Source organism: Oncorhynchus mykiss, chromosome 4 (assembly GCF_057628025.1).
Source record: "Oncorhynchus mykiss isolate SJ-2025 chromosome 4, ASM5762802v1, whole genome shotgun sequence".
NCBI lineage: Eukaryota > Metazoa > Chordata > Actinopteri > Salmoniformes > Salmonidae > Oncorhynchus > Oncorhynchus mykiss.
Genome location: NC_143025.1, coordinates 12673647 through 12696888, shown reverse-complemented (window position 1 = coordinate 12696888; position 23242 = coordinate 12673647). Strand labels below are relative to the sequence as shown.

General features: G+C 40.7%; 1 protein-coding gene across 4 annotated transcripts in view; it reads right to left on the bottom strand.

The window, feature by feature from the left end:
- LOC110521306 (receptor-type tyrosine-protein phosphatase beta) overlaps positions 1-23242 on the bottom strand; it is a 113154-nt gene that overhangs the window by 51674 nt on the left and 38238 nt on the right. For 3 of the 4 annotated variants that reach the window (XM_090231139.1, XM_090231136.1, XM_090231138.1), the window contains exons 2-8: positions 19643-19658; positions 19273-19437; positions 18741-19001; positions 15751-16011; positions 11655-11915; positions 7559-7819; positions 3463-3723 (exon numbers count right to left, since the gene is read on the bottom strand). In XM_090231139.1, coding sequence (XP_090087265.1) covers positions 3463-3723; positions 7559-7819; positions 11655-11915; positions 15751-16011; positions 18741-19001; positions 19273-19437; positions 19643-19658 — 1486 coding nt within the window. The remainder of the gene's footprint in view (positions 1-3462; positions 3724-7558; positions 7820-11654; positions 11916-15750; positions 16012-18740; positions 19002-19272; positions 19438-19642; positions 19659-23242) is intronic. The other variant, XM_090231137.1, reaches the window with a different exon arrangement.

Here is a 23242-nt window from a genome sequence, read left to right as displayed (position 1 = left end):
TAATTTGAGGATATTTTCATCCATATCAGATGATCCGTTTAGAAATTACAGCACTTTTTGTACATAGTCCCCCCCCCCCACTCTCATTTTAGTGGACCAAAATGTGTATTAAAGTAGTAAAATGCTAAATATTTGGTCCCATATTCAGAGCACGCAATGGCTGGAACAAGGTTGTGACTTTAAAAATGTGTTGGATGCATTTAATATTTGTTTTGGTTGTGTTTCAGATTATTTTGTGCCTAATAGAAATGAATGATAATTAATGTATTACGTCATTTTGGAGTCACTTTTATTGTAACTAAGAATAGAATATAAACTATATGACCAAAAGTAAGTGGACACCTGCTCGTCAAACATCTAATTCCAAAATCATGGGCATTAATATGGAGTTGACCCCCCTTTGCTGCTATATCAGCCTCCACTCTTCTGAGAAGGCTTTCCACTAGATCTTGGAACATTGCTGCGGGCACTTTCTTCCAGTCAGCGACAAGAGCATTAGTGAGGTCGAGCACTGATGTTGGGCGATGAGGCCTGTCTCGCAGTTTGCGTTCCAATTCATCCCAAAGGTGTTCGATGGGGTTGAGGTCAGGGATCTGTGCAGGCCAGTCAAATACTTCTACACCGATCTTGAAAAACCATTTCTGTATGGACCTCGCTTTGTGCACAAGGGCTTTGTCATGCTGAAACAGGAAAGGGCCTTCCCCAAACTGTTGCAACGAAGTTGGCAGCACAGAACCGTCTATAATGTCATTGTATACTGTAGTGTTAAGATTTCCCTTCACTGGAACTAAGGGGCCTAGCCCGAACAATGAAAAACAGCCCCAGACCATTATTCCTCCTCCACCAAACTTTAGAGTTGGCACTATGCATTGGGGCAGGTAGCGTTCTCCTGGCATCCTCCTAAACCAGATTTGTCCGTCGGACTGCCAGATGGTGAAGCGTGATTCATCATTCCAGAGAACATGTTTCCACTGCTCCAGAGTCCAATGGCGGCGAGCTTTACTCCACTCCAGCAGACGCTTGGCATTGTGCATGGTTATCTTAGGCTATCTTGGGTTATCTTGTGTGCCCTACCACTTGGCGGCTGAGCCGTTGTTGCTCTTAGGCGTTTCCACTTTACAATAACAGCACCTACAATTGACCCGGGGCAGGTCTCTCAGGGAAGGCATTTGACTAACTGATAAGTTGGAAAAGTGGCATCCTATGACGATGACACGTTGGAAGTCACTGAGCTCTTCAGCAAGGCCTTTCTACTGCCAATGTTGGTCTATGGCTGTGTGCTCGATTTTATATACAGCTGAAGTTGGAAGTTTACATACACCTTAGCCAAATACATTTAAACTCAGTTTTTCACAATTCGTGACATTTAATCCTAGTAAAAATGCCCTGTCTTAGGTGAGTTAGGATCACCACTTCATTTTAAGAATGTGAAATGTCAGAATAATAGTAGAGAGAATTATTTATTTCAGCTTTTATTTCTTTCATCACATTCACAGTGGGTCAGACGTTTACATACACTCAATTAGTATTTGGTAGCATTGCCTTTAAATTGTTTAACTAGGGTCAAACATTTTGGGTAGCCTTCCACAGGCTTCCCACAGTAAGTTGGGTGGATATTGGCCCCTTCCTCCTGACTGAGCTGGTGTAACTGAGTCAGGTTTGCAGGCCTCCTTGCTCACACATGCTTTTTCAGTTCTGCACACACATTTTCAATGGGATTGAGGTCAGGGCTTTGTGATGGCCACTCCAATACCTTGACTTTGTTGTCCTTAAGCCATTTTGCCACAACTTTGGAAGTGTGCTTGGGGTGATTGTCCATTTAGAAGACCCATTTGCGACCAAGCTTTAACTGATGTCTTGAGACGTTGCTTCAATATATCCACATCATTTTCCTACCTCATGATGCCATCTATTTTGTGAAGTGCACCAGTCCCTCCTGCAGCAAACTACTCCCACAACATGATGCTGCCATCCCCGTGCTTCACGGTTGAGATGTTCTTTGGCTTGCAAGCCTCCCCCGTTTTCCTCCAAACATAACAATGGTCATTATGGCCAAACAGTTATATTTTTGTTTCATCAGACCAGAGGACATTTCTCCAAATAGTAAGATTTTTGTCCCCATGTGCAGTTGCAAACTGTAGTCTGGCTTTTTTATGGTGGTTTTTGAGCAGTGGCTTCTTCCTTGCTGTCAATATAGGACTCGTTTTACTGTGGATATAGATACTTTTGTACCCGTTTCCTCCAGCATCTTCACAAGGTCCTTTGCTGTTGTTCTGAGATTGATTTACACTTTTCGCACCAAAGTACTTCATCTCTAGGAAACAGAACGCGTCTCCTTCCTGAGTGGTATGACGGCTGCGTGGTCCCATGGTGTTTATACTTGCGTACTATTGTTTGTACAGATGAACATGGTACCTTCAGGTGTTTGGAAATTGCTCCCAAGGATGAACCAGACTTGTGGAGGTCCACAAATTGTTTTCTGAGGTCTTGGCTGATTTCTTTTGATTTTACCATGATGTCAAGCAAAGAGACACTGAGTTTGAAGGTAGGCCTTGAAATTCATCTACAGGTTCACCTCCAATTGACTCAAATTATGTCAATTAGCCTATTAGGAGCTTCTAAAGCCATGACATCATTTTCTGGAATTTTCCAAGCATTTAAAGGCACAGTCAACTTAGGGTATGTTAACTTCTGACCTACTGGAATTGTGATACAGTGAAATAATCTGTCTGTAAACAATTGTTGGAAAAATTACTTGTGTCATTCACAAGGTAGATTTCGTAACCGACTTGCCAAAACTATAGTTTGTTAACAAGACATTTTTGGAGTGGTTAAAAAACACGTTTTAATGACTCCAATCTAAGTGTACTTCCGACTTCAACTGTACCTGTCAGCAACAGGTGTGGCTGAAATAGCCAAATCCATTTATTTGAAGGGTTGTCCACATACTTTTGTATATATAGCGTATTTCTTAACACTTCTACATTCATGTGGATGCGACCATGATTATGGAAAATCCTGAATGAATCATGAATAATGATGAGTGAGAATGTTACAGATACATAAATACAGTATCATACCCCCATGACATGCTAACGTCTCACCATTACAATAACAGGGGAGGTAAGCATTTTTGGAGGGAGGGGTATAATATGTTGTGTGTCTAAGTTCCTCACTCATAATTATTCACAATTCATTCAGGACTATCTGTAATCATGATAGCATCCACATTAATGTAGAAGTGTTTAGAAACATATTCTATTCTTATTTATAATAAAAGTGACTACAAAATGACATAATACATTACTTAGGGCAAAAATCCTCTGAAATGTCTCATTGCAGAAAGACATGGCAACTTTAAAATCATCACGTTCTTGGATCCAAACAAGTAACGTTTAAATGAATACAAATAGTATCTGTGGCATTGAAACAATCCAACACTAAAGTATCTGAGTTACTTACTTGTATACTTAGAAACTGTCTTGCTCTGTCCTACAGTTGTGTTATCTCCAGCCACTGCAGTGACTGTGAAGAGGTACTGCACTCCAGCAGTGAGAGCAGTAACATTCAAAGAGGTTTCTGGGGAATTCTGACTGCCACTGGTATTGCCATCAGTCCATTCAATTCTGAAGAAGGATCTGTTTCCGAATGGTTCAGTCCAGTTCAGAAACACAGATGATGTTGTGATTTCAGTGGACATGAGGTTTCTGATGATTGCGGGCTCTGTGTGTGCAAGAAAGGGGGTTTGAGGAACAAAAGACAATAGAGTGTCTTCAAATATTGACATTGACTGACTTGTGCAATCCAGCACACATTGTGAGAGAGTTTGTGTAAATCTCGACCAAACAAATGTCACTCAACACTAGTCTTTGATAAAAATACCATCAAATAAACAAGAACTTCTGAACAAAGATATGAAGCAAAACATGCAGTGTTTCCCCTATATTCATTTAGCAAATTGTTGCCGCACTCCAAAAAATATGATACAAAAAAATATATACAGTGAGCTCCAAAAGTATTGGGACAGTGACATATTTTCGTTTTGTTTTGGCTCTGTACTCCAGCACTTTGAATGAGGTAAATTTGCAGACAGTCAAATTTAATTTGAGGATATTTTCATCCATATCAGATGATCCATTTAGAAATTACAGCACTTTTTGTACATAGTCCCCCCCCACCCTCATTTTAGTGGACCAAAATGTGTATTAAAGTAGTGAAATGCTAAATATTTGGTCCCATATTCAGAGCACGCAATGGCTGGAACAAGGTTGTGACTTTAAAAATGTGTTGGATGCATTTAATATTTGTTTTGGTTGTGTTTCAGATTATTTTGTGCCTAATAGAAATGAATGATAATTAATGTATTACGTCATTTTGGAGTCACTTTTATTGTAACTAAGAATAGAATATAAACTATATGACCAAAAGTAAGTGGACACCTGCTCGTCAAACATCTAATTCCAAAATCATGGGCATTAATATGGAGTTGACCCCCCTTTGCTGCTATATCAGCCTCCACTCTTCTGGGAAGCTTTCCACTAGATCTTGGAACATTGCTGCGGGCACTTTCGTCCAGTCAGCGACAAGAGCATTAGTGAGGTCGAGCACTGATGTTGGGCGATGAGGCCTGTCTCGCAGTTTGCGTTCCAATTCATTCCAAAGGTGTTCGATGGGGTTGAGGTCAGGGATCTGTGCAGGCCAGTCAAATACTTCTACACCGATCTTGAAAAACCATTTCTGTATGGACCTCGCTTTGTGCACAAGGGCTTTGTCATGCTGAAACAGGAAAGGGCCTTCCCCAAACTGTTGCAACGAAGTTGGCAGCACAGAACCGTCTATAATGTCATTGTATACTGTAGTGTTAAGATTTCCCTTCACTGGAACTAAGGGGCCTAGCCCGAACAATGAAAAACAGCCCCAGACCATTATTCCTCCTCCACCAAACTTTAGAGTTGGCACTATGCATTGGGGCAGGTAGCGTTCTCCTGGCATCCTCCAAAACCAGATTTGTCCGTCGGACTGCCAGATGGTGAAGCGTGATTCATCATTCCAGAGAACATGTTTCCACTGCTCCAGAGTCCAATGGCGGCGAGCTTTACTCCACTCCAGCAGACGCTTGGCATTGTGCATGGTTATCTTAGGCTATATTGGGTTATCTTGTGTGCCCTACCACTTGGCGGCTGAGCCGTTGTTGCTCTTAGGCGTTTCCACTTTACAATAACAGCACCTACAATTGACCCGGGGCAGGTCTCTCAGGGAAGGCATTTGACTAACTGATAAGTTGGAAAAGTGGCATCCTATGACGATGACACGTTGGAAGTCACTGAGCTCTTCAGCAAGGCCTTTCTACTGCCAATGTTGGTCTATGGCTGTGTGCTCGATTTTATATACAGCTGAAGTTGGAAGTTTACATACACCTTAGCCAAATACATTTAAACTCAGTTTTTCACAATTTGTGACATTTAATCCTAGTAAAAATGCCCTGTCTTAGGTGAGTTAGGATCACCACTTAATTTTAAGAATGTGAAATGTCAGAATAATAGTAGAGAGAATGATTTATTTCAGCTTTTATTTCTTTCATCACATTCACAGTGGGTCAGACGTTTACATACACTCAATTAGTATTTGGTAGCATTGCCTTTAAATTGTTTAACTAGGGTCAAACATTTTGGGTAGCCTTCCACAGGCTTCCCACAGTAAGTTGGGTGGATATTGGCCCCTTCCTCCTGACTGAGCTGGTGTAACTGAGTCAGGTTTGCAGGCCTCCTTGCTCACACATGCTTTTTCAGTTCTGCACACACATTTTCAATGGGATTGAGGTCAGGGCTTTGTGATGGCCACTCCAATACCTTGACTTTGTTGTCCTTAAGCCATTTTGCCACAACTTTGGAAGTGTGCTTGGGGTGATTGTCCATTTAGAAGACCCATTTGCGACCAAGCTTTAACTGATGTCTTGAGACGTTGCTTCAATATATCCACATAATTTTCCTACCTCATGATGCCATCTATTTTGTGAAGTGCACCAGTCCCTCCTGCAGCAAACTACTCCCACAACATGATGCTGCCATCCCCGTGCTTCACGGTTGAGATGTTCTTTGGCTTGCAAGCCTCCCCAGTTTTCCTCCAAACATAACAATGGTCATTATGGCCAAACAGTTATATTTTTGTTTCATCAGACCAGAGGACATTTCTCCAAAAAGTAAGATGTTTGTCCCCATGTGCAGTTGCAAACTGTAGTCTAGCTTTTTTATGGTGGTTTTTGAGCAGTGGCTTCTTCCTTGCTGTCAATATAGGACTCGTTTTACTGTGGATATAGATACTTTTGTACCCGTTTCCTCCAGCATCTTCACAAGGTCCTTTGCTGTTGTTCTGAGATTGATTTACACTTTTCGCACCAAAGTACTTCATCTCTAGGAAACAGAACGCGTCTCCTTCCTGAGTGGTATGGCGGCTGCGTGGTCCCATGGTGTTTATACTTGCGTACTATTGTTTGTACAGATGAACATGGTACCTTCAGGTGTTTGGAAATTGCTCCCAAGGATGAACCAGACTTGTGGAGGTCCACAAATTGTTTTCTGAGGTCTTGGCTGATTTCTTTTGATTTTACCATGATGTCAAGCAAAGAGACACTGAGTTTGAAGGTAGGCCTTGAAATTCATCTACAGGTTCACCTCCAATTGACTCAAATTATGTCAATTAGCCTATTAGGAGCTTCTAAAGCCATGACATCATTTTCTGGAATTTTCCAAGCATTTAAAGGCACAGTCAACTTAGGGTATGTTAACTTCTGACCTACTGGAATTGTGATACAGTGAAATAATCTGTCTGTAAACAATTGTTGGAAAAATTACTTGTGTCATTCACAAGGTAGATTTCGTAACCGACTTGCCAAAACTATAGTTTGTTAACAAGACATTTTTGGAGTGGTTAAAAAACACGTTTTAATGACTCCAATCTAAGTGTACTTCCGACTTCAACTGTACCTGTCAGCAACAGGTGTGGCTGAAATAGCCAAATCCATTTATTTGAAGGGTTGTCCACATACTTTTGTATATATAGCGTATTTCTTAACACTTCTACATTCATGTGGATGCGACCATGATTATGGAAAATCCTGAATGAATCATGAATAATGATGAGTGAGAATGTTACAGATGCATAAATACAGTATCATACCCCCATGACATGCTAACGTCTCACCATTACAATAACAGGGGAGGTAAGCATTTTTGGAGGGAGGGGTATGATATGTTGTGTGTCTAAGTTCCTCACTCATAATTATTCACAATTCATTCAGGACTATCTGTAATCATGATAGCATCCACATTAATGTAGAAGTGTTTAGAAACATATTCTATTCTTATTTATAATAAAAGTGACTACAAAATGACATAATACATTACTTAGGGCAAAAATCCTCTGAAATGTCTCATTGCAGAAAGACATGGCAACTTTAAAATCATCACGTTCTTGGATCCAAACAAGTAACGTTTAAATGAATACAAATAGTATCTGTGGCATTGAAACAATCCAACACTAAAGTATCTGAGTTACTTACTTGTATACTTAGAAACTGTCTTGCTCTGTCCTACAGTTGTGTTATCTCCAGCCACTGCAGTGACTGTGAAGAAGTACTGCACTCCAGCAGTGAGAGCAGTAACATTCAAAGAGGTTTCTGGGGAATTCTGACTGCCACTGGTATTGCCATCAGTCCATTCTACTCTGTAGAAGGATCTGTTTCCGAATGGTTCAGTCCAGTTCAGAAACACAGATGATGTTGTGATTTCAGTGGACATGAGGTTTCTGATGATTGCGGGCTCTGTGTGTGCAAGAAAGGGGGTTTGAGGAACAAAAGACAATAGAGTGTCTTCAAATATTGACATTGACTGACTTGTGCAATCCAGCACACATTGTGAGAGAGTTTGTGTAAATCTCGACCAAACAAATGTCACTCAACACTAGTCTTTGATAAAAATACCATCAAATAAACAAGAACTTCTGAACAAAGATATGAAGCAAAACATGCAGTGTTTCCCCTATATTCATTTAGCAAATTGTTGCCGCACTCCAAAAAATATGATACAAAAAAATATATACAGTGAGCTCCAAAAGTATTGGGACAGTGACATATTTTCGTTTTGTTTTGGCTCTGTACTCCAGCACTTTGAATGAGGTAAATTTGCAGACAGTCAAATTTAATTTGAGGATATTTTCATCCATATCAGATGATCCATTTAGAAATTACAGCACTTTTTGTACATAGTCCCCCCCCACCCTCATTTTAGTGGACCAAAATGTGTATTAAAGTAGTGAAATGCTAAATATTTGGTCCCATATTCAGAGCACGCAATGGCTGGAACAAGGTTGTGACTTTAAAAATGTGTTGGATGCATTTAATATTTGTTTTGGTTGTGTTTCAGATTATTTTGTGCCTAATAGAAATGAATGATAATTAATGTATTACGTCATTTTGGAGTCACTTTTATTGTAACTAAGAATAGAATATAAACTATATGACCAAAAGTAAGTGGACACCTGCTCGTCAAACATCTAATTCCAAAATCATGGGCATTAATATGGAGTTGACCCCCCTTTGCTGCTATATCAGCCTCCACTCTTCTGGGAAGCTTTCCACTAGATCTTGGAACATTGCTGCGGGCACTTTCGTCCAGTCAGCGACAAGAGCATTAGTGAGGTCGAGCACTGATGTTGGGCGATGAGGCCTGTCTCGCAGTTTGCGTTCCAATTCATTCCAAAGGTGTTCGATGGGGTTGAGGTCAGGGATCTGTGCAGGCCAGTCAAATACTTCTACACCGATCTTGAAAAACCATTTCTGTATGGACCTCGCTTTGTGCACAAGGGCTTTGTCATGCTGAAACAGGAAAGGGCCTTCCCCAAACTGTTGCAACGAAGTTGGCAGCACAGAACCGTCTATAATGTCATTGTATACTGTAGTGTTAAGATTTCCCTTCACTGGAACTAAGGGGCCTAGCCCGAACAATGAAAAACAGCCCCAGACCATTATTCCTCCTCCACCAAACTTTAGAGTTGGCACTATGCATTGGGGCAGGTAGCGTTCTCCTGGCATCCTCCAAAACCAGATTTGTCCGTCGGACTGCCAGATGGTGAAGCGTGATTCATCATTCCAGAGAACATGTTTCCACTGCTCCAGAGTCCAATGGCGGCGAGCTTTACTCCACTCCAGCAGACGCTTGGCATTGTGCATGGTTATCTTAGGCTATCTTGGGTTATCTTGTGTGCCCTACCACTTGGCGGCTGAGCCGTTGTTGCTCTTAGGCGTTTCCACTTTACAATAACAGCACCTACAATTGACCCGGGGCAGGTCTCTCAGGGAAGGCATTTGACTAACTGATAAGTTGGAAAAGTGGCATCCTATGACGATGACACGTTGGAAGTCACTGAGCTCTTCAGCAAGGCCTTTCTACTGCCAATGTTGGTCTATGGCTGTGTGCTCGATTTTATATACAGCTGAAGTTGGAAGTTTACATACACCTTAGCCAAATACATTTAAACTCAGTTTTTCACAATTTGTGACATTTAATCCTAGTAAAAATGCCCTGTCTTAGGTGAGTTAGGATCACCACTTCATTTTAAGAATGTGAAATGTCAGAATAATAGTAGAGAGAATGATTTATTTCAGCTTTTATTTCTTTCATCACATTCACAGTGGGTCAGACGTTTACATACACTCAATTAGTATTTGGTAGCATTGCCTTTAAATTGTTTAACTAGGGTCAAACATTTTGGGTAGCCTTCCACAGGCTTCCCACAGTAAGTTGGGTGGATATTGGCCCCTTCCTCCTGACTGAGCTGGTGTAACTGAGTCAGGTTTGCAGGCCTCCTTGCTCACACATGCTTTTTCAGTTCTGCACACACATTTTCAATGGGATTGAGGTCAGGGCTTTGTGATGGCCACTCCAATACCTTGACTTTGTTGTCCTTAAGCCATTTTGCCACAACTTTGGAAGTGTGCTTGGGGTGATTGTCCATTTAGAAGACCCATTTGCGACCAAGCTTTAACTGATGTCTTGAGACGTTGCTTCAATATATCCACATAATTTTCCTACCTCATGATGCCATCTATTTTGTGAAGTGCACCAGTCCCTCCTGCAGCAAACTACTCCCACAACATGATGCTGCCATCCCCGTGCTTCACGGTTGAGATGTTCTTTGGCTTGCAAGCCTCCCCAGTTTTCCTCCAAACATAACAATGGTCATTATGGCCAAACAGTTATATTTTTGTTTCATCAGACCAGAGGACATTTCTCCAAAAAGTAAGATGTTTGTCCCCATGTGCAGTTGCAAACTGTAGTCTAGCTTTTTTATGGTGGTTTTTGAGCAGTGGCTTCTTCCTTGCTGTCAATATAGGACTCGTTTTACTGTGGATATAGATACTTTTGTACCCGTTTCCTCCAGCATCTTCACAAGGTCCTTTGCTGTTGTTCTGAGATTGATTTACACTTTTCGCACCAAAGTACTTCATCTCTAGGAAACAGAACGCGTCTCCTTCCTGAGTGGTATGGCGGCTGCGTGGTCCCATGGTGTTTATACTTGCGTACTATTGTTTGTACAGATGAACATGGTACCTTCAGGTGTTTGGAAATTGCTCCCAAGGATGAACCAGACTTGTGGAGGTCCACAAATTGTTTTCTGAGGTCTTGGCTGATTTCTTTTGATTTTACCATGATGTCAAGCAAAGAGACACTGAGTTTGAAGGTAGGCCTTGAAATTCATCTACAGGTTCACCTCCAATTGACTCAAATTATGTCAATTAGCCTATTAGGAGCTTCTAAAGCCATGACATCATTTTCTGGAATTTTCCAAGCATTTAAAGGCACAGTCAACTTAGGGTATGTTAACTTCTGACCTACTGGAATTGTGATACAGTGAAATAATCTGTCTGTAAACAATTGTTGGAAAAATTACTTGTGTCATTCACAAGGTAGATTTCGTAACCGACTTGCCAAAACTATAGTTTGTTAACAAGACATTTTTGGAGTGGTTAAAAAACACGTTTTAATGACTCCAATCTAAGTGTACTTCCGACTTCAACTGTACCTGTCAGCAACAGGTGTGGCTGAAATAGCCAAATCCATTTATTTGAAGGGTTGTCCACATACTTTTGTATATATAGCGTATTTCTTAACACTTCTACATTCATGTGGATGCGACCATGATTATGGAAAATCCTGAATGAATCATGAATAATGATGAGTGAGAATGTTACAGATGCATAAATACAGTATCATACCCCCATGACATGCTAACGTCTCACCATTACAATAACAGGGGAGGTAAGCATTTTTGGAGGGAGGGGTATGATATGTTGTGTGTCTAAGTTCCTCACTCATAATTATTCACAATTCATTCAGGACTATCTGTAATCATGATAGCATCCACATTAATGTAGAAGTGTTTAGAAACATATTCTATTCTTATTTATAATAAAAGTGACTACAAAATGACATAATACATTACTTAGGGCAAAAATCCTCTGAAATGTCTCATTGCAGAAAGACATGGCAACTTTAAAATCATCACGTTCTTGGATCCAAACAAGTAACGTTTAAATGAATACAAATAGTATCTGTGGCATTGAAACAATCCAACACTAAAGTATCTGAGTTACTTACTTGTATACTTAGAAACTGTCTTGCTCTGTCCTACAGTTGTGTTATCTCCAGCCACTGCAGTGACTGTGAAGAAGTACTGCACTCCAGCAGTGAGAGCAGTAACATTCAAAGAGGTTTCTGGGGAATTCTGACTGCCACTGGTATTGCCATCAGTCCATTCTACTCTGTAGAAGGATCTGTTTCCGAATGGTTCAGTCCAGTTCAGAAACACAGATGATGTTGTGATTTCAGTGGACATGAGGTTTCTGATGATTGCGGGCTCTGTGTGTGCAAGAAAGGGGGTTTGAGGAACAAAAGACAATAGAGTGTCTTCAAATATTGACATTGACTGACTTGTGCAATCCAGCACACATTGTGAGAGAGTTTGTGTAAATCTCGACCAAACAAATGTCACTCAACACTAGTCTTTGATAAAAATACCATCAAATAAACAAGAACTTCTGAACAAAGATATGAAGCAAAACATGCAGTGTTTCCCCTATATTCATTTAGCAAATTGTTGCCGCACTCCAAAAAATATGATACAAAAAAATATATACAGTGAGCTCCAAAAGTATTGGGACAGTGACATATTTTCGTTTTGTTTTGGCTCTGTACTCCAGCACTTTGAATGAGGTAAATTTGCAGACAGTCAAATTTAATTTGAGGATATTTTCATCCATATCAGATGATCCATTTAGAAATTACAGCACTTTTTGTACATAGTCCCCCCCCACCCTCATTTTAGTGGACCAAAATGTGTATTAAAGTAGTGAAATGCTAAATATTTGGTCCCATATTCAGAGCACGCAATGGCTGGAACAAGGTTGTGACTTTAAAAATGTGTTGGATGCATTTAATATTTGTTTTGGTTGTGTTTCAGATTATTTTGTGCCTAATAGAAATGAATGATAATTAATGTATTACGTCATTTTGGAGTCACTTTTATTGTAACTAAGAATAGAATATAAACTATATGACCAAAAGTAAGTGGACACCTGCTCGTCAAACATCTAATTCCAAAATCATGGGCATTAATATGGAGTTGACCCCCCTTTGCTGCTATATCAGCCTCCACTCTTCTGGGAAGCTTTCCACTAGATCTTGGAACATTGCTGCGGGCACTTTCGTCCAGTCAGCGACAAGAGCATTAGTGAGGTCGAGCACTGATGTTGGGCGATGAGGCCTGTCTCGCAGTTTGCGTTCCAATTCATTCCAAAGGTGTTCGATGGGGTTGAGGTCAGGGATCTGTGCAGGCCAGTCAAATACTTCTACACCGATCTTGAAAAACCATTTCTGTATGGACCTCGCTTTGTGCACAAGGGCTTTGTCATGCTGAAACAGGAAAGGGCCTTCCCCAAACTGTTGCAACGAAGTTGGCAGCACAGAACCGTCTATAATGTCATTGTATACTGTAGTGTTAAGATTTCCCTTCACTGGAACTAAGGGGCCTAGCCCGAACAATGAAAAACAGCCCCAGACCATTATTCCTCCTCCACCAAACTTTAGAGTTGGCACTATGCATTGGGGCAGGTAGCGTTCTCCTGGCATCCTCCAAAACCAGATTTGTCCGTCGGACTGCCAGATGGTGAAGCGTGATTCATCATTCCAGAGAACATGTTTCCACTGCTCCAGAGTCCAATGGCGGCGAGCTTTACTCCACTCCAGCAGACGCTTGGCATTGTGCATGGTTATCTTAGGCTATATTGGGTTATCTTGTGTGCCCTACCACTTGGCGGCTGAGCCGTTGTTGCTCTTAGGCGTTTCCACTTTACAATAACAGCACCTACAATTGACCCGGGGCAGGTCTCTCAGGGAAGGCATTTGACTAACTGATAAGTTGGAAAAGTGGCATCCTATGACGATGACACGTTGGAAGTCACTGAGCTCTTCAGCAAGGCCTTTCTACTGCCAATGTTGGTCTATGGCTGTGTGCTCGATTTTATATACAGCTGAAGTTGGAAGTTTACATACACCTTAGCCAAATACATTTAAACTCAGTTTTTCACAATTTGTGACATTTAATCCTAGTAAAAATGCCCTGTCTTAGGTGAGTTAGGATCACCACTTCATTTTAAGAATGTGAAATGTCAGAATAATAGTAGAGAGAATGATTTATTTCAGCTTTTATTTCTTTCATCACATTCACAGTGGGTCAGACGTTTACATACACTCAATTAGTATTTGGTAGCATTGCCTTTAAATTGTTTAACTAGGGTCAAACATTTTGGGTAGCCTTCCACAGGCTTCCCACAGTAAGTTGGGTGGATATTGGCCCCTTCCTCCTGACTGAGCTGGTGTAACTGAGTCAGGTTTGCAGGCCTCCTTGCTCACACATGCTTTTTCAGTTCTGCACACACATTTTCAATGGGATTGAGGTCAGGGCTTTGTGATGGCCACTCCAATACCTTGACTTTGTTGTCCTTAAGCCATTTTGCCACAACTTTGGAAGTGTGCTTGGGGTGATTGTCCATTTAGAAGACCCATTTGCGACCAAGCTTTAACTGATGTCTTGAGACGTTGCTTCAATATATCCACATAATTTTCCTACCTCATGATGCCATCTATTTTGTGAAGTGCACCAGTCCCTCCTGCAGCAAACTACTCCCACAACATGATGCTGCCATCCCCGTGCTTCACGGTTGAGATGTTCTTTGGCTTGCAAGCCTCCCCAGTTTTCCTCCAAACATAACAATGGTCATTATGGCCAAACAGTTATATTTTTGTTTCATCAGACCAGAGGACATTTCTCCAAAAAGTAAGATGTTTGTCCCCATGTGCAGTTGCAAACTGTAGTCTAGCTTTTTTATGGTGGTTTTTGAGCAGTGGCTTCTTCCTTGCTGTCAATATAGGACTCGTTTTACTGTGGATATAGATACTTTTGTACCCGTTTCCTCCAGCATCTTCACAAGGTCCTTTGCTGTTGTTCTGAGATTGATTTACACTTTTCGCACCAAAGTACTTCATCTCTAGGAAACAGAACGCGTCTCCTTCCTGAGTGGTATGGCGGCTGCGTGGTCCCATGGTGTTTATACTTGCGTACTATTGTTTGTACAGATGAACATGGTACCTTCAGGTGTTTGGAAATTGCTCCCAAGGATGAACCAGACTTGTGGAGGTCCACAAATTGTTTTCTGAGGTCTTGGCTGATTTCTTTTGATTTTACCATGATGTCAAGCAAAGAGACACTGAGTTTGAAGGTAGGCCTTGAAATTCATCTACAGGTTCACCTCCAATTGACTCAAATTATGTCAATTAGCCTATTAGGAGCTTCTAAAGCCATGACATCATTTTCTGGAATTTTCCAAGCATTTAAAGGCACAGTCAACTTAGGGTATGTTAACTTCTGACCTACTGGAATTGTGATACAGTGAAATAATCTGTCTGTAAACAATTGTTGGAAAAATTACTTGTGTCATTCACAAGGTAGATTTCGTAACCGACTTGCCAAAACTATAGTTTGTTAACAAGACATTTTTGGAGTGGTTAAAAAACACGTTTTAATGACTCCAATCTAAGTGTACTTCCGACTTCAACTGTACCTGTCAGCAACAGGTGTGGCTGAAATAGCCAAATCCATTTATTTGAAGGGTTGTCCACATACTTTTGTATATATAGCGTATTTCTTAACACTTCTACATTCATGTGGATGCGACCATGATTATGGAAAATCCTGAATGAATCATGAATAATGATGAGTGAGAATGTTACAGATGCATAAATACAGTATCATACCCCCATGACATGCTAACGTCTCACCATTACAATAACAGGGGAGGTAAGCATTTTTGGAGGGAGGGGTATGATATGTTGTGTGTCTAAGTTCCTCACTCATAATTATTCACAATTCATTCAGGACTATCTGTAATCATGATAGCATCCACATTAATGTAGAAGTGTTTAGAAACATATTCTATTCTTATTTATAATAAAAGTGACTACAAAATGACATAATACATTACTTAGGGCAAAAATCCTCTGAAATGTCTCATTGCAGAAAGACATGGCAACTTTAAAATCATCACGTTCTTGGATCCAAACAAGTAACGTTTAAATGAATACAAATAGTATCTGTGGCATTGAAACAATCCAACACTAAAGTATCTGAGTTACTTACTTGTATACTTAGAAACTGTCTTGCTCTGTCCTACAGTTGTGTTATCTCCAGCCACTGCAGTGACTGTGAAGAAGTACTGCACTCCAGCAGTGAGAGCAGTAACATTCAAAGAGGTTTCTGGGGTATTCTGACTGCCACTGGTATTGCTATCAGTCCATTCTACTCTGTAGAAGGATCTGTTTCCGAATGGTTCAGTCCAGTTCAGAAACACAGATGATGTTGTGATTTCAGTGGACATGAGGTTTCTGATGATTGCGGGCTCTGTGTGTGCAAGAAAGGGGGTTTGAGGAACAAAAGACACTAGAGTGTCTTCAAATATTGACATTGACTGACTTGTGCAATCCAGCACACATTGTGAGAGAGTTTGTGTAAATCTCGACCAAACAAATGTCACTCAACACTAGTCTTTGATAAAAATACCATCAAATAAACAAGAACTTCTGAACAAAGATATGAAGCAAAACATGCAGTGTTTCCCCTATATTCATTTAGCAAATTGTTGCCGCACTCCAAAAAATATGATACAATAAAATATATACAGTGAGCTCCAAAAGTATTGGGACAGTGACATATTTTCGTTTTGTTTTGGCTCTGTACTCCAGCACTTTGAATGAGGTAAATTTGCAGACAGTCAAATTTAATTTGAGGATATTTTCATCCATATCAGATGATCCGTTTAGAAATTACAGCACTTTTTGTACATAGTCCCCCCCCTCCCCACCCTCATTTTAGTGGACCAAAATGTGTATTAAAGTAGTAAAATGCTAAATATTTGGTCCCATATTCAGAGCACGCAATGGCTGGAACAAGGTTGTGACTTTAAAAATGTGTTGGATGCATTTAATATTTGTTTTGGTTGTGTTTCAGATTATTTTGTGCCTAATAGAAATGAATGATAATTAATGTATTACGTCATTTTGGAGTCACTTTTATTGTAACTAAGAATATAATATAAACTATATGACCAAAAGTAAGTGGACACCTGCTCGTCAAACATCTAATTCCAAAATCATGGGAATTAATATGGAGTTGACCCCCCTTTGCTGCTATATCAGCCTCCACTCTTCTGGGAAGGCTTTCCACTAGATCTTGGAACATTGCTGCGGGCACTTTCGTCCAGTCAGCGACAAGAGCATTAGTGAGGTCGAGCACTGATGTTGGGCGATGAGGCCTGTCTCGCAGTTCGAGTTCCAATTCATCCCAAAGGTGTTTGATGGGGTTGAGGTCAGGGATCTGTGCAGATACTGTCAACTTAGTGTATGTTAACTTCTGACCCACTGGAATTGTGATACAGTGAAATAATCTGTCTGTAAACAATTGTTGGAAAAATGACTTGTGTCATGCACAAGGTAGATTTCGTAACCGACTTGCCAAAACTATAGTTTGTTAACAAGAAATTTTTGGAGTGGTTGAAAAACGAGTTTTAATGACTCCAATCTAAGTGGATGTAAATTTACGACTTCAACTGTACCTGTCAGCAATAGGTGTGGCTGAAATAGCCAAATCCATTTATTTGAAGGGTTGTCCACATACTTTTGTATATATAGCGTATTTCTTAACACTTCTACATTCATGTGGATGCGACCATGATTATGGAAAATCCTGAATGAATCATGAATAATGATGAGTGAGAATGTTACAGATGCATAAATACAGTATCATACCCCCATAACATGCAAACATCTCACCATTACAATAACAGGGGAGGTAAGCATTTTTGGAGGGAGGGGTATGATATGTTGTGTGTCTAAGTTCCTCACTCATAATTATTCACATTTCATTCAGGACTATCTGTAATCATGATAGCATCCACATTAATGTAGAAGTGTTTAGAAACATATTCTATTCTTATTTATAATAAAAGTGACTACAAGATGACATAATACATTATTTAGGGCAAAAATCCTCTGAAATGTCTCATTGCAGAAAGACATGGCAACTTTAAAATCATCACATTCTTGGATCCATACAAGTAACGTTTAAATGAATACAAATACAGTGCCTTGCGAAAGTATTCGGCCCCCTTGAACTTTGCGACCTTTTGCCACATTTCAGGCTTCAAACATAAAGATATAAACCTGTGTGTAATCAAGTCACCTGTGTGTAATCAAGTCTCCGTATAAATGCACCTGCACTGTGACAGTCTCAGAGGTCCGTTAAAAGCGCAGAGAACATCATGAAGAACAAGGAACACACCAGGCAGGTCCGAGATACTGTTGTGAAGAAGTTTAAAGCCGGATTTGGATACAAAAAGATTTCCCAAGCTTTAAACATCCCAAGGAGCACTATGCAAGCGATAATATTGAAATGGAAGGAGTATCAGACCACTGCAAATCTACCAAGACCTGGCCGTCCCTCTAAACTTTCAGCTCATACAAGGAGAAGACTGATCAGAGATGCAGCCAAGAGGCCCATGATCACTCTGGATGAACTGCAGAGATCTACAGCTGAGGTGGGAGACATGGAATGGTTCAAAAATAAACACATCCAGGTGTTAGAATGGCCAAGTCAAAGTCCAGACCTGAATCCAATCGAGAATCTGTGGAAAGAACTGAAAACTGCTGTTCACAAATGCTCTCCATCCAACCTCACTGAGCTCGAGCTGTTTTGCAAGGAGGAATGGGAAAAAATGTCAGTCTCTCGATGTGCAAAACTGATAGAGACATACCCCAAGCGACTTACAGCTGTAATCGCAGCAAAAGGTGGCGCTACAAAGTATTAACTTAAGGGGGCTGAATAATTTTGCACGCCCAATTTTTCAGTTTTTGATTTGTTAAAAAAGTTTGAAATATCCAATAAATGTCGTTCCACTTCATGATTGTGTCCCACTTGTTGATTCTTCACAAAAAAATACAGTTTTATATCTTTATGTTTGAAGCTTGAAATGTGGCAAAAGGTCGCAAAGTTCAAGGGGGCCGAATACTTTCGCAAGGCACTGTAGTATCTATGGCATTGAAACAATCCAACTCTAAAGTATCTGAGTTACTTACTTGTATACTTAGAAACTGTCTTGCTCTGTCCTACAGTTGTGTTATCTCCAGCCACTGCAGTGACTGTGAAGAGGTACTGCACTCCAGCAGTGAGAGCAGTAACATTAAAAGAGGTTTCTGGGGTATTCTGACTGCCACTGGTTTTGCCATCAGTCCATTCTACTCTGTAGGATGATCTGTTTCCCAATGGTTCAGTCCAGTTCAGAAACACAGATGATGTTGTGATTTCAGAGGCTGTAAGGTTCATGATGACTTCAGGCACTGTGCATGCAAGAGAGGTGGGTGGGGGAGAGAGAATAAATATTTCTGGAATTACTACAGAAGTAGGTGTTGTGAGTAAGAGCCATGAACATAAAACATAGGGTAGGAAGGCATTAAGGAGGTGCCATAAAGATTTAGTAGAGAGAAGACAACAGTTTTAAAAACCACAGTTGTTTAAGGAGATCTTGTCAGGATCAACATTGAAAGTTATTTTGAGTCCAGGACAAGACGTATTCATGGTGAAAACCGGCCCTCGGTGTAAAATACTCACTTGTTGTGCAGCAGCAGTTGACGTTTTGGTTTTTATTCAGGACATTGACTGTAGTTAAGTTGGAGGGAACTGAGGCATTGCCCGTGCTCAAGCTGCAGTTGGAATCTACCTGATCAGTACTGTCTATGTGTGTTACAACACCTTTGAAATTAGTACAGGGAGTGCCTAAAATGGTAGGAGAGTTCAGGGTAGAGGGAAACAAATTCAGGACTTTTTTGGATATTATATACCGTATATGTTTGAATAACATGTGCCTTGGCTATGTTTCTGGAACGTTAAAATTAAGTGTACTTTGAATTATGAATCAACTATCTAAATAATATATTTACTTCAGATTCAAAATTCTACAAGTGGAAAAGACTATACTTACATTGAGCTTCTGAGCACTGTAAGGAAGAAAAGGAGGACAGTTAGCAGTCATACCAGTAGAGGTCAGAATTGTCTCAGAAAAGCGTTGTCAGAACACTAGTTGTCTCGACAAGGCTTGGCCATCGAGGGCCACATAGTATCTGCCTTCATACATTTCACATTAGGATTCTGCGCAGTAATACACAATACTCTTCTCTTGCTCTAATAGTCTCTACACAACTATTCAAACATAGACTAAATATGCATCCTCATTTGAGCATGTTTAGTAGGTTTGAGAAAAATACACACATAGAAACACCCTTTGTCAGGAATCCAAAATCAGATAAAACATCAACAGCCATCTTCATAACTTGTTTATTTCGTAACATGTCAGTATAGCTACCGGTTCTCTAAGGCTATGGGTGGGGGAAACCTCTTCTCTCCAGTGTTATAGGCATGCAGGGACCTGTGGCTCAACCTCTGGCTCCTACATAATCCACAACCTGAATAAACTCTTTCTATGTCCCCTTGGGACAGCCAGGTCACGACACACACTCTTGAGGGGTTCTTTATCAGGGGTGAGGGTGATATGTGTAACAATATACATTTTTTGCACATCAGGAAGGGTTATTTACACTTCTGATGATTGTGAAAAACCATCCTGTTCTTTCCCTCTCCACCATGGTTTCCTTTATGCCATGAAATGCTACAGTGTTAAAAAGATCCTGTAATTGTACGATACACACAGACTACTGGTTGCAGTGAAAGTACAATAAACAACAAGTTACTGAATTGTGTGTATTTATGCCAACCGTCAGTGGAAGTGTTGTACCAGTTTAAAGGGAATCTGTTGTATACTTTTAGCCAGTACTCCTGAAAGTAGCGTCCATGAGCCAAAAGTGGTCCTCGAAAATTGAGTACTACATCACGTATGTGCAATAAGTATATGCTCCATCTATCTCACTCTGCTGTTTTCAATTTCTTTGTAGCTGTCACTCAAATGGTGAGGGTCTGAATCTCATTGGCTGGAACTCAAATTGCTAGGTGGCTGGCCCGCATGGGAGGAAATGTAGGGAAAATCACGCAGCACAGCTTCCATAAAAAGTCACTTTCAAACTAGGGATTTGGTGGCTAATTGACAGTAATTCTGGTCATAGATTGTGCAAATTGACAAATTCCACCAAAAGCAGGGGGTTTAAAAAATACTAACTAGTCACCAAATGTAATGGAGCATGTCTTTAAGTGGTTGATTGTTATGTTGTCAAAGGTTGAGCACCTCTTTTAACACTGTCAGTTCTGACATATTTGCAACGCATGTGACAATACAGACCTGCACTGTTAAGGGGTTACTGTACATTTCACATTACCTTAATGGCAGTTAGTTGCCTGGAAGCTGCGGTGAATTTTGTACTACCTAACTAGCAACTAGCTGTCACTAAATTAAAACGTCACAGTAACTTAACCATGATTCTACATCTACATTGCTTGCTGTTAGGCGTTTTAGGCTGGGTTTCTGTATAGCACTTTGTGACATCGGCTGATGTAAATACATTTGGCTGAAATGTGATTGAATTCCCAGTAACTGCTAGTAACTTATTTGCAATTAGCTGCCAATAACTTACTGTGCTTTAACTGAACTTTACTGATTACAAGATAAATCAAATTGTATTTATCACATGCTACGAATACAACAGGTGTTGTATGGTGAAATGTTACAGTTCAAGAAAGAGTTAGAAAATATTTAATAAATAAACTAAAGTAAAAATAGTAAAATAAAAAGTAACACAACCAAAACAATGAAGAGGCTATATACAAGGGGTACCGGTTCCTTAGTCAATGTGCGGGGGTACAGGTTAGTCAAGTTATTTTGTACATGTAGGTTGGGGTAATGTAGGGGGGGGGGCATGTAAATAGTCCGGGTGGCCATTTGATTAATTGTTCAGCAGACTTATGGCTTGGGGGTAGAAGCTGTTAAGGAGTCTTTTGGTCCTTGACTTGGCGCTCTGGTACCGCTTGCTGTGTGGTAGCAGAGAGCACAGTTTATGACTTTGGTGATTTTCTTAAACTGCCTAGTATATAGGTCCTGGATGGTAGGAAGCTTGGCCCCAGTGATGTACTGGGCCGTATGCACTATCCTCTGTAGTGCCTTGCGGTCAGATGCCGAGCAGTTGCCATACCAGGCGGTGATGCAACCGGTCAGGATGCTCTCGATGGTGCAGCTGTAGAACTTTTTGAGGAACTGGGGAACCATGCCAAATCTTTTCAGTCTCCTGAGGGGGAAAAGGTTTTGTCGCGCTCTCTTCACGACAGTCTTGGTGTGTTTGGACCATGATAGTTTGTTGGTGATATGGACGCTCTCAACCCACTCCACTAGTCTATACCGAACAGAAATATAAACGCAACATGTAAAGTGTTGGTCCAATGTTTCATGAGCTGAAATAAAAAGCACAAAAAGTTTATTTCTCTCCAATTCTGTGCACAAATTTGTTTATATCACTATTAGTGAGAATTTATCCTTTGCCAAGTTAATCCATCCACCTGATAGTTAAGAAGCTGATTAAACAGCATGATCATTCCACAGGTGCAACTTGTTCTGGGGACAATAAAAGGTCACTCTAAAAAATATGCACTAAAACACACAGCACAATGCCACAGATGTCTCAAGTTTTAAGGGAGCATGGGATTGGCATGCTGACTACAGGAATGTCCAACAGAGCTGTAACCAGAGAATTGAATGTTATTATTTCATCCATAAGTCGCTTCCAACGTCTTTTTTAGCAAATTTGGCAGTACATCCAACTGGCCTCGAAACCACAGACCACATGTAACCACACCAGCCCAGGGCCTCCACATCCAACTGGCCTCGAAACCACAGACCACATGTAACCACACCAGCCCAGGGCCTCCACATCCAACTGGCCTCGAAACCACAGACCACATGTAACCACACCAGCCCAGGGCCTCCACATCCAACTGGCCTCGAAACCACAGACCACATGTAACCACAACAGCCCAGGGCCTCCACATCCAACTTTTTCACTTGTGGGATCGTCTGAGGTGGGGGAAGGGCAGTGCCGATGAGTATTTCTGTCTGTCATAAAGCCGTTTTGTGGTAAAAAAAACCCAAAACATTCTGATTGGCTGGGCCTGGCTCCCAAGTCGGTGGACCTATAGCCATTGCTGCACCCCTGCTCAGTCATGTGAAATCCATAGACTAGGGCCAATTTCAGGTAATCTTTTCAAACAACTCTTACACGAAAAGGGCATTACCATAATTTTCACAATTTCACAGTATTATTCCAACCTCATAGTGTGGAAATATACTGTACATAAAACACAGGAAAGTCATTACATTAGCTTGACAACTACTAAGCATTCTTTCTGGTGAGCACACTTAGGAATCTGCCTCACCTGGCCTCAGCCTCTTGGTTGACAGCCAACTGACCTCCCTGGCCCACCATCCATCAGCAAGCTTGACATAGATCAACCACAGTAATTTACTGTACATTTGACAATAACTACCTGCAGCAAGCTGACAGTAAATTATTGAAACATAAAATTCATGGCAACTAACTTCAATTCATTTACTGGAAACTGCACAGTAACCTCTTAACAGTGCCAC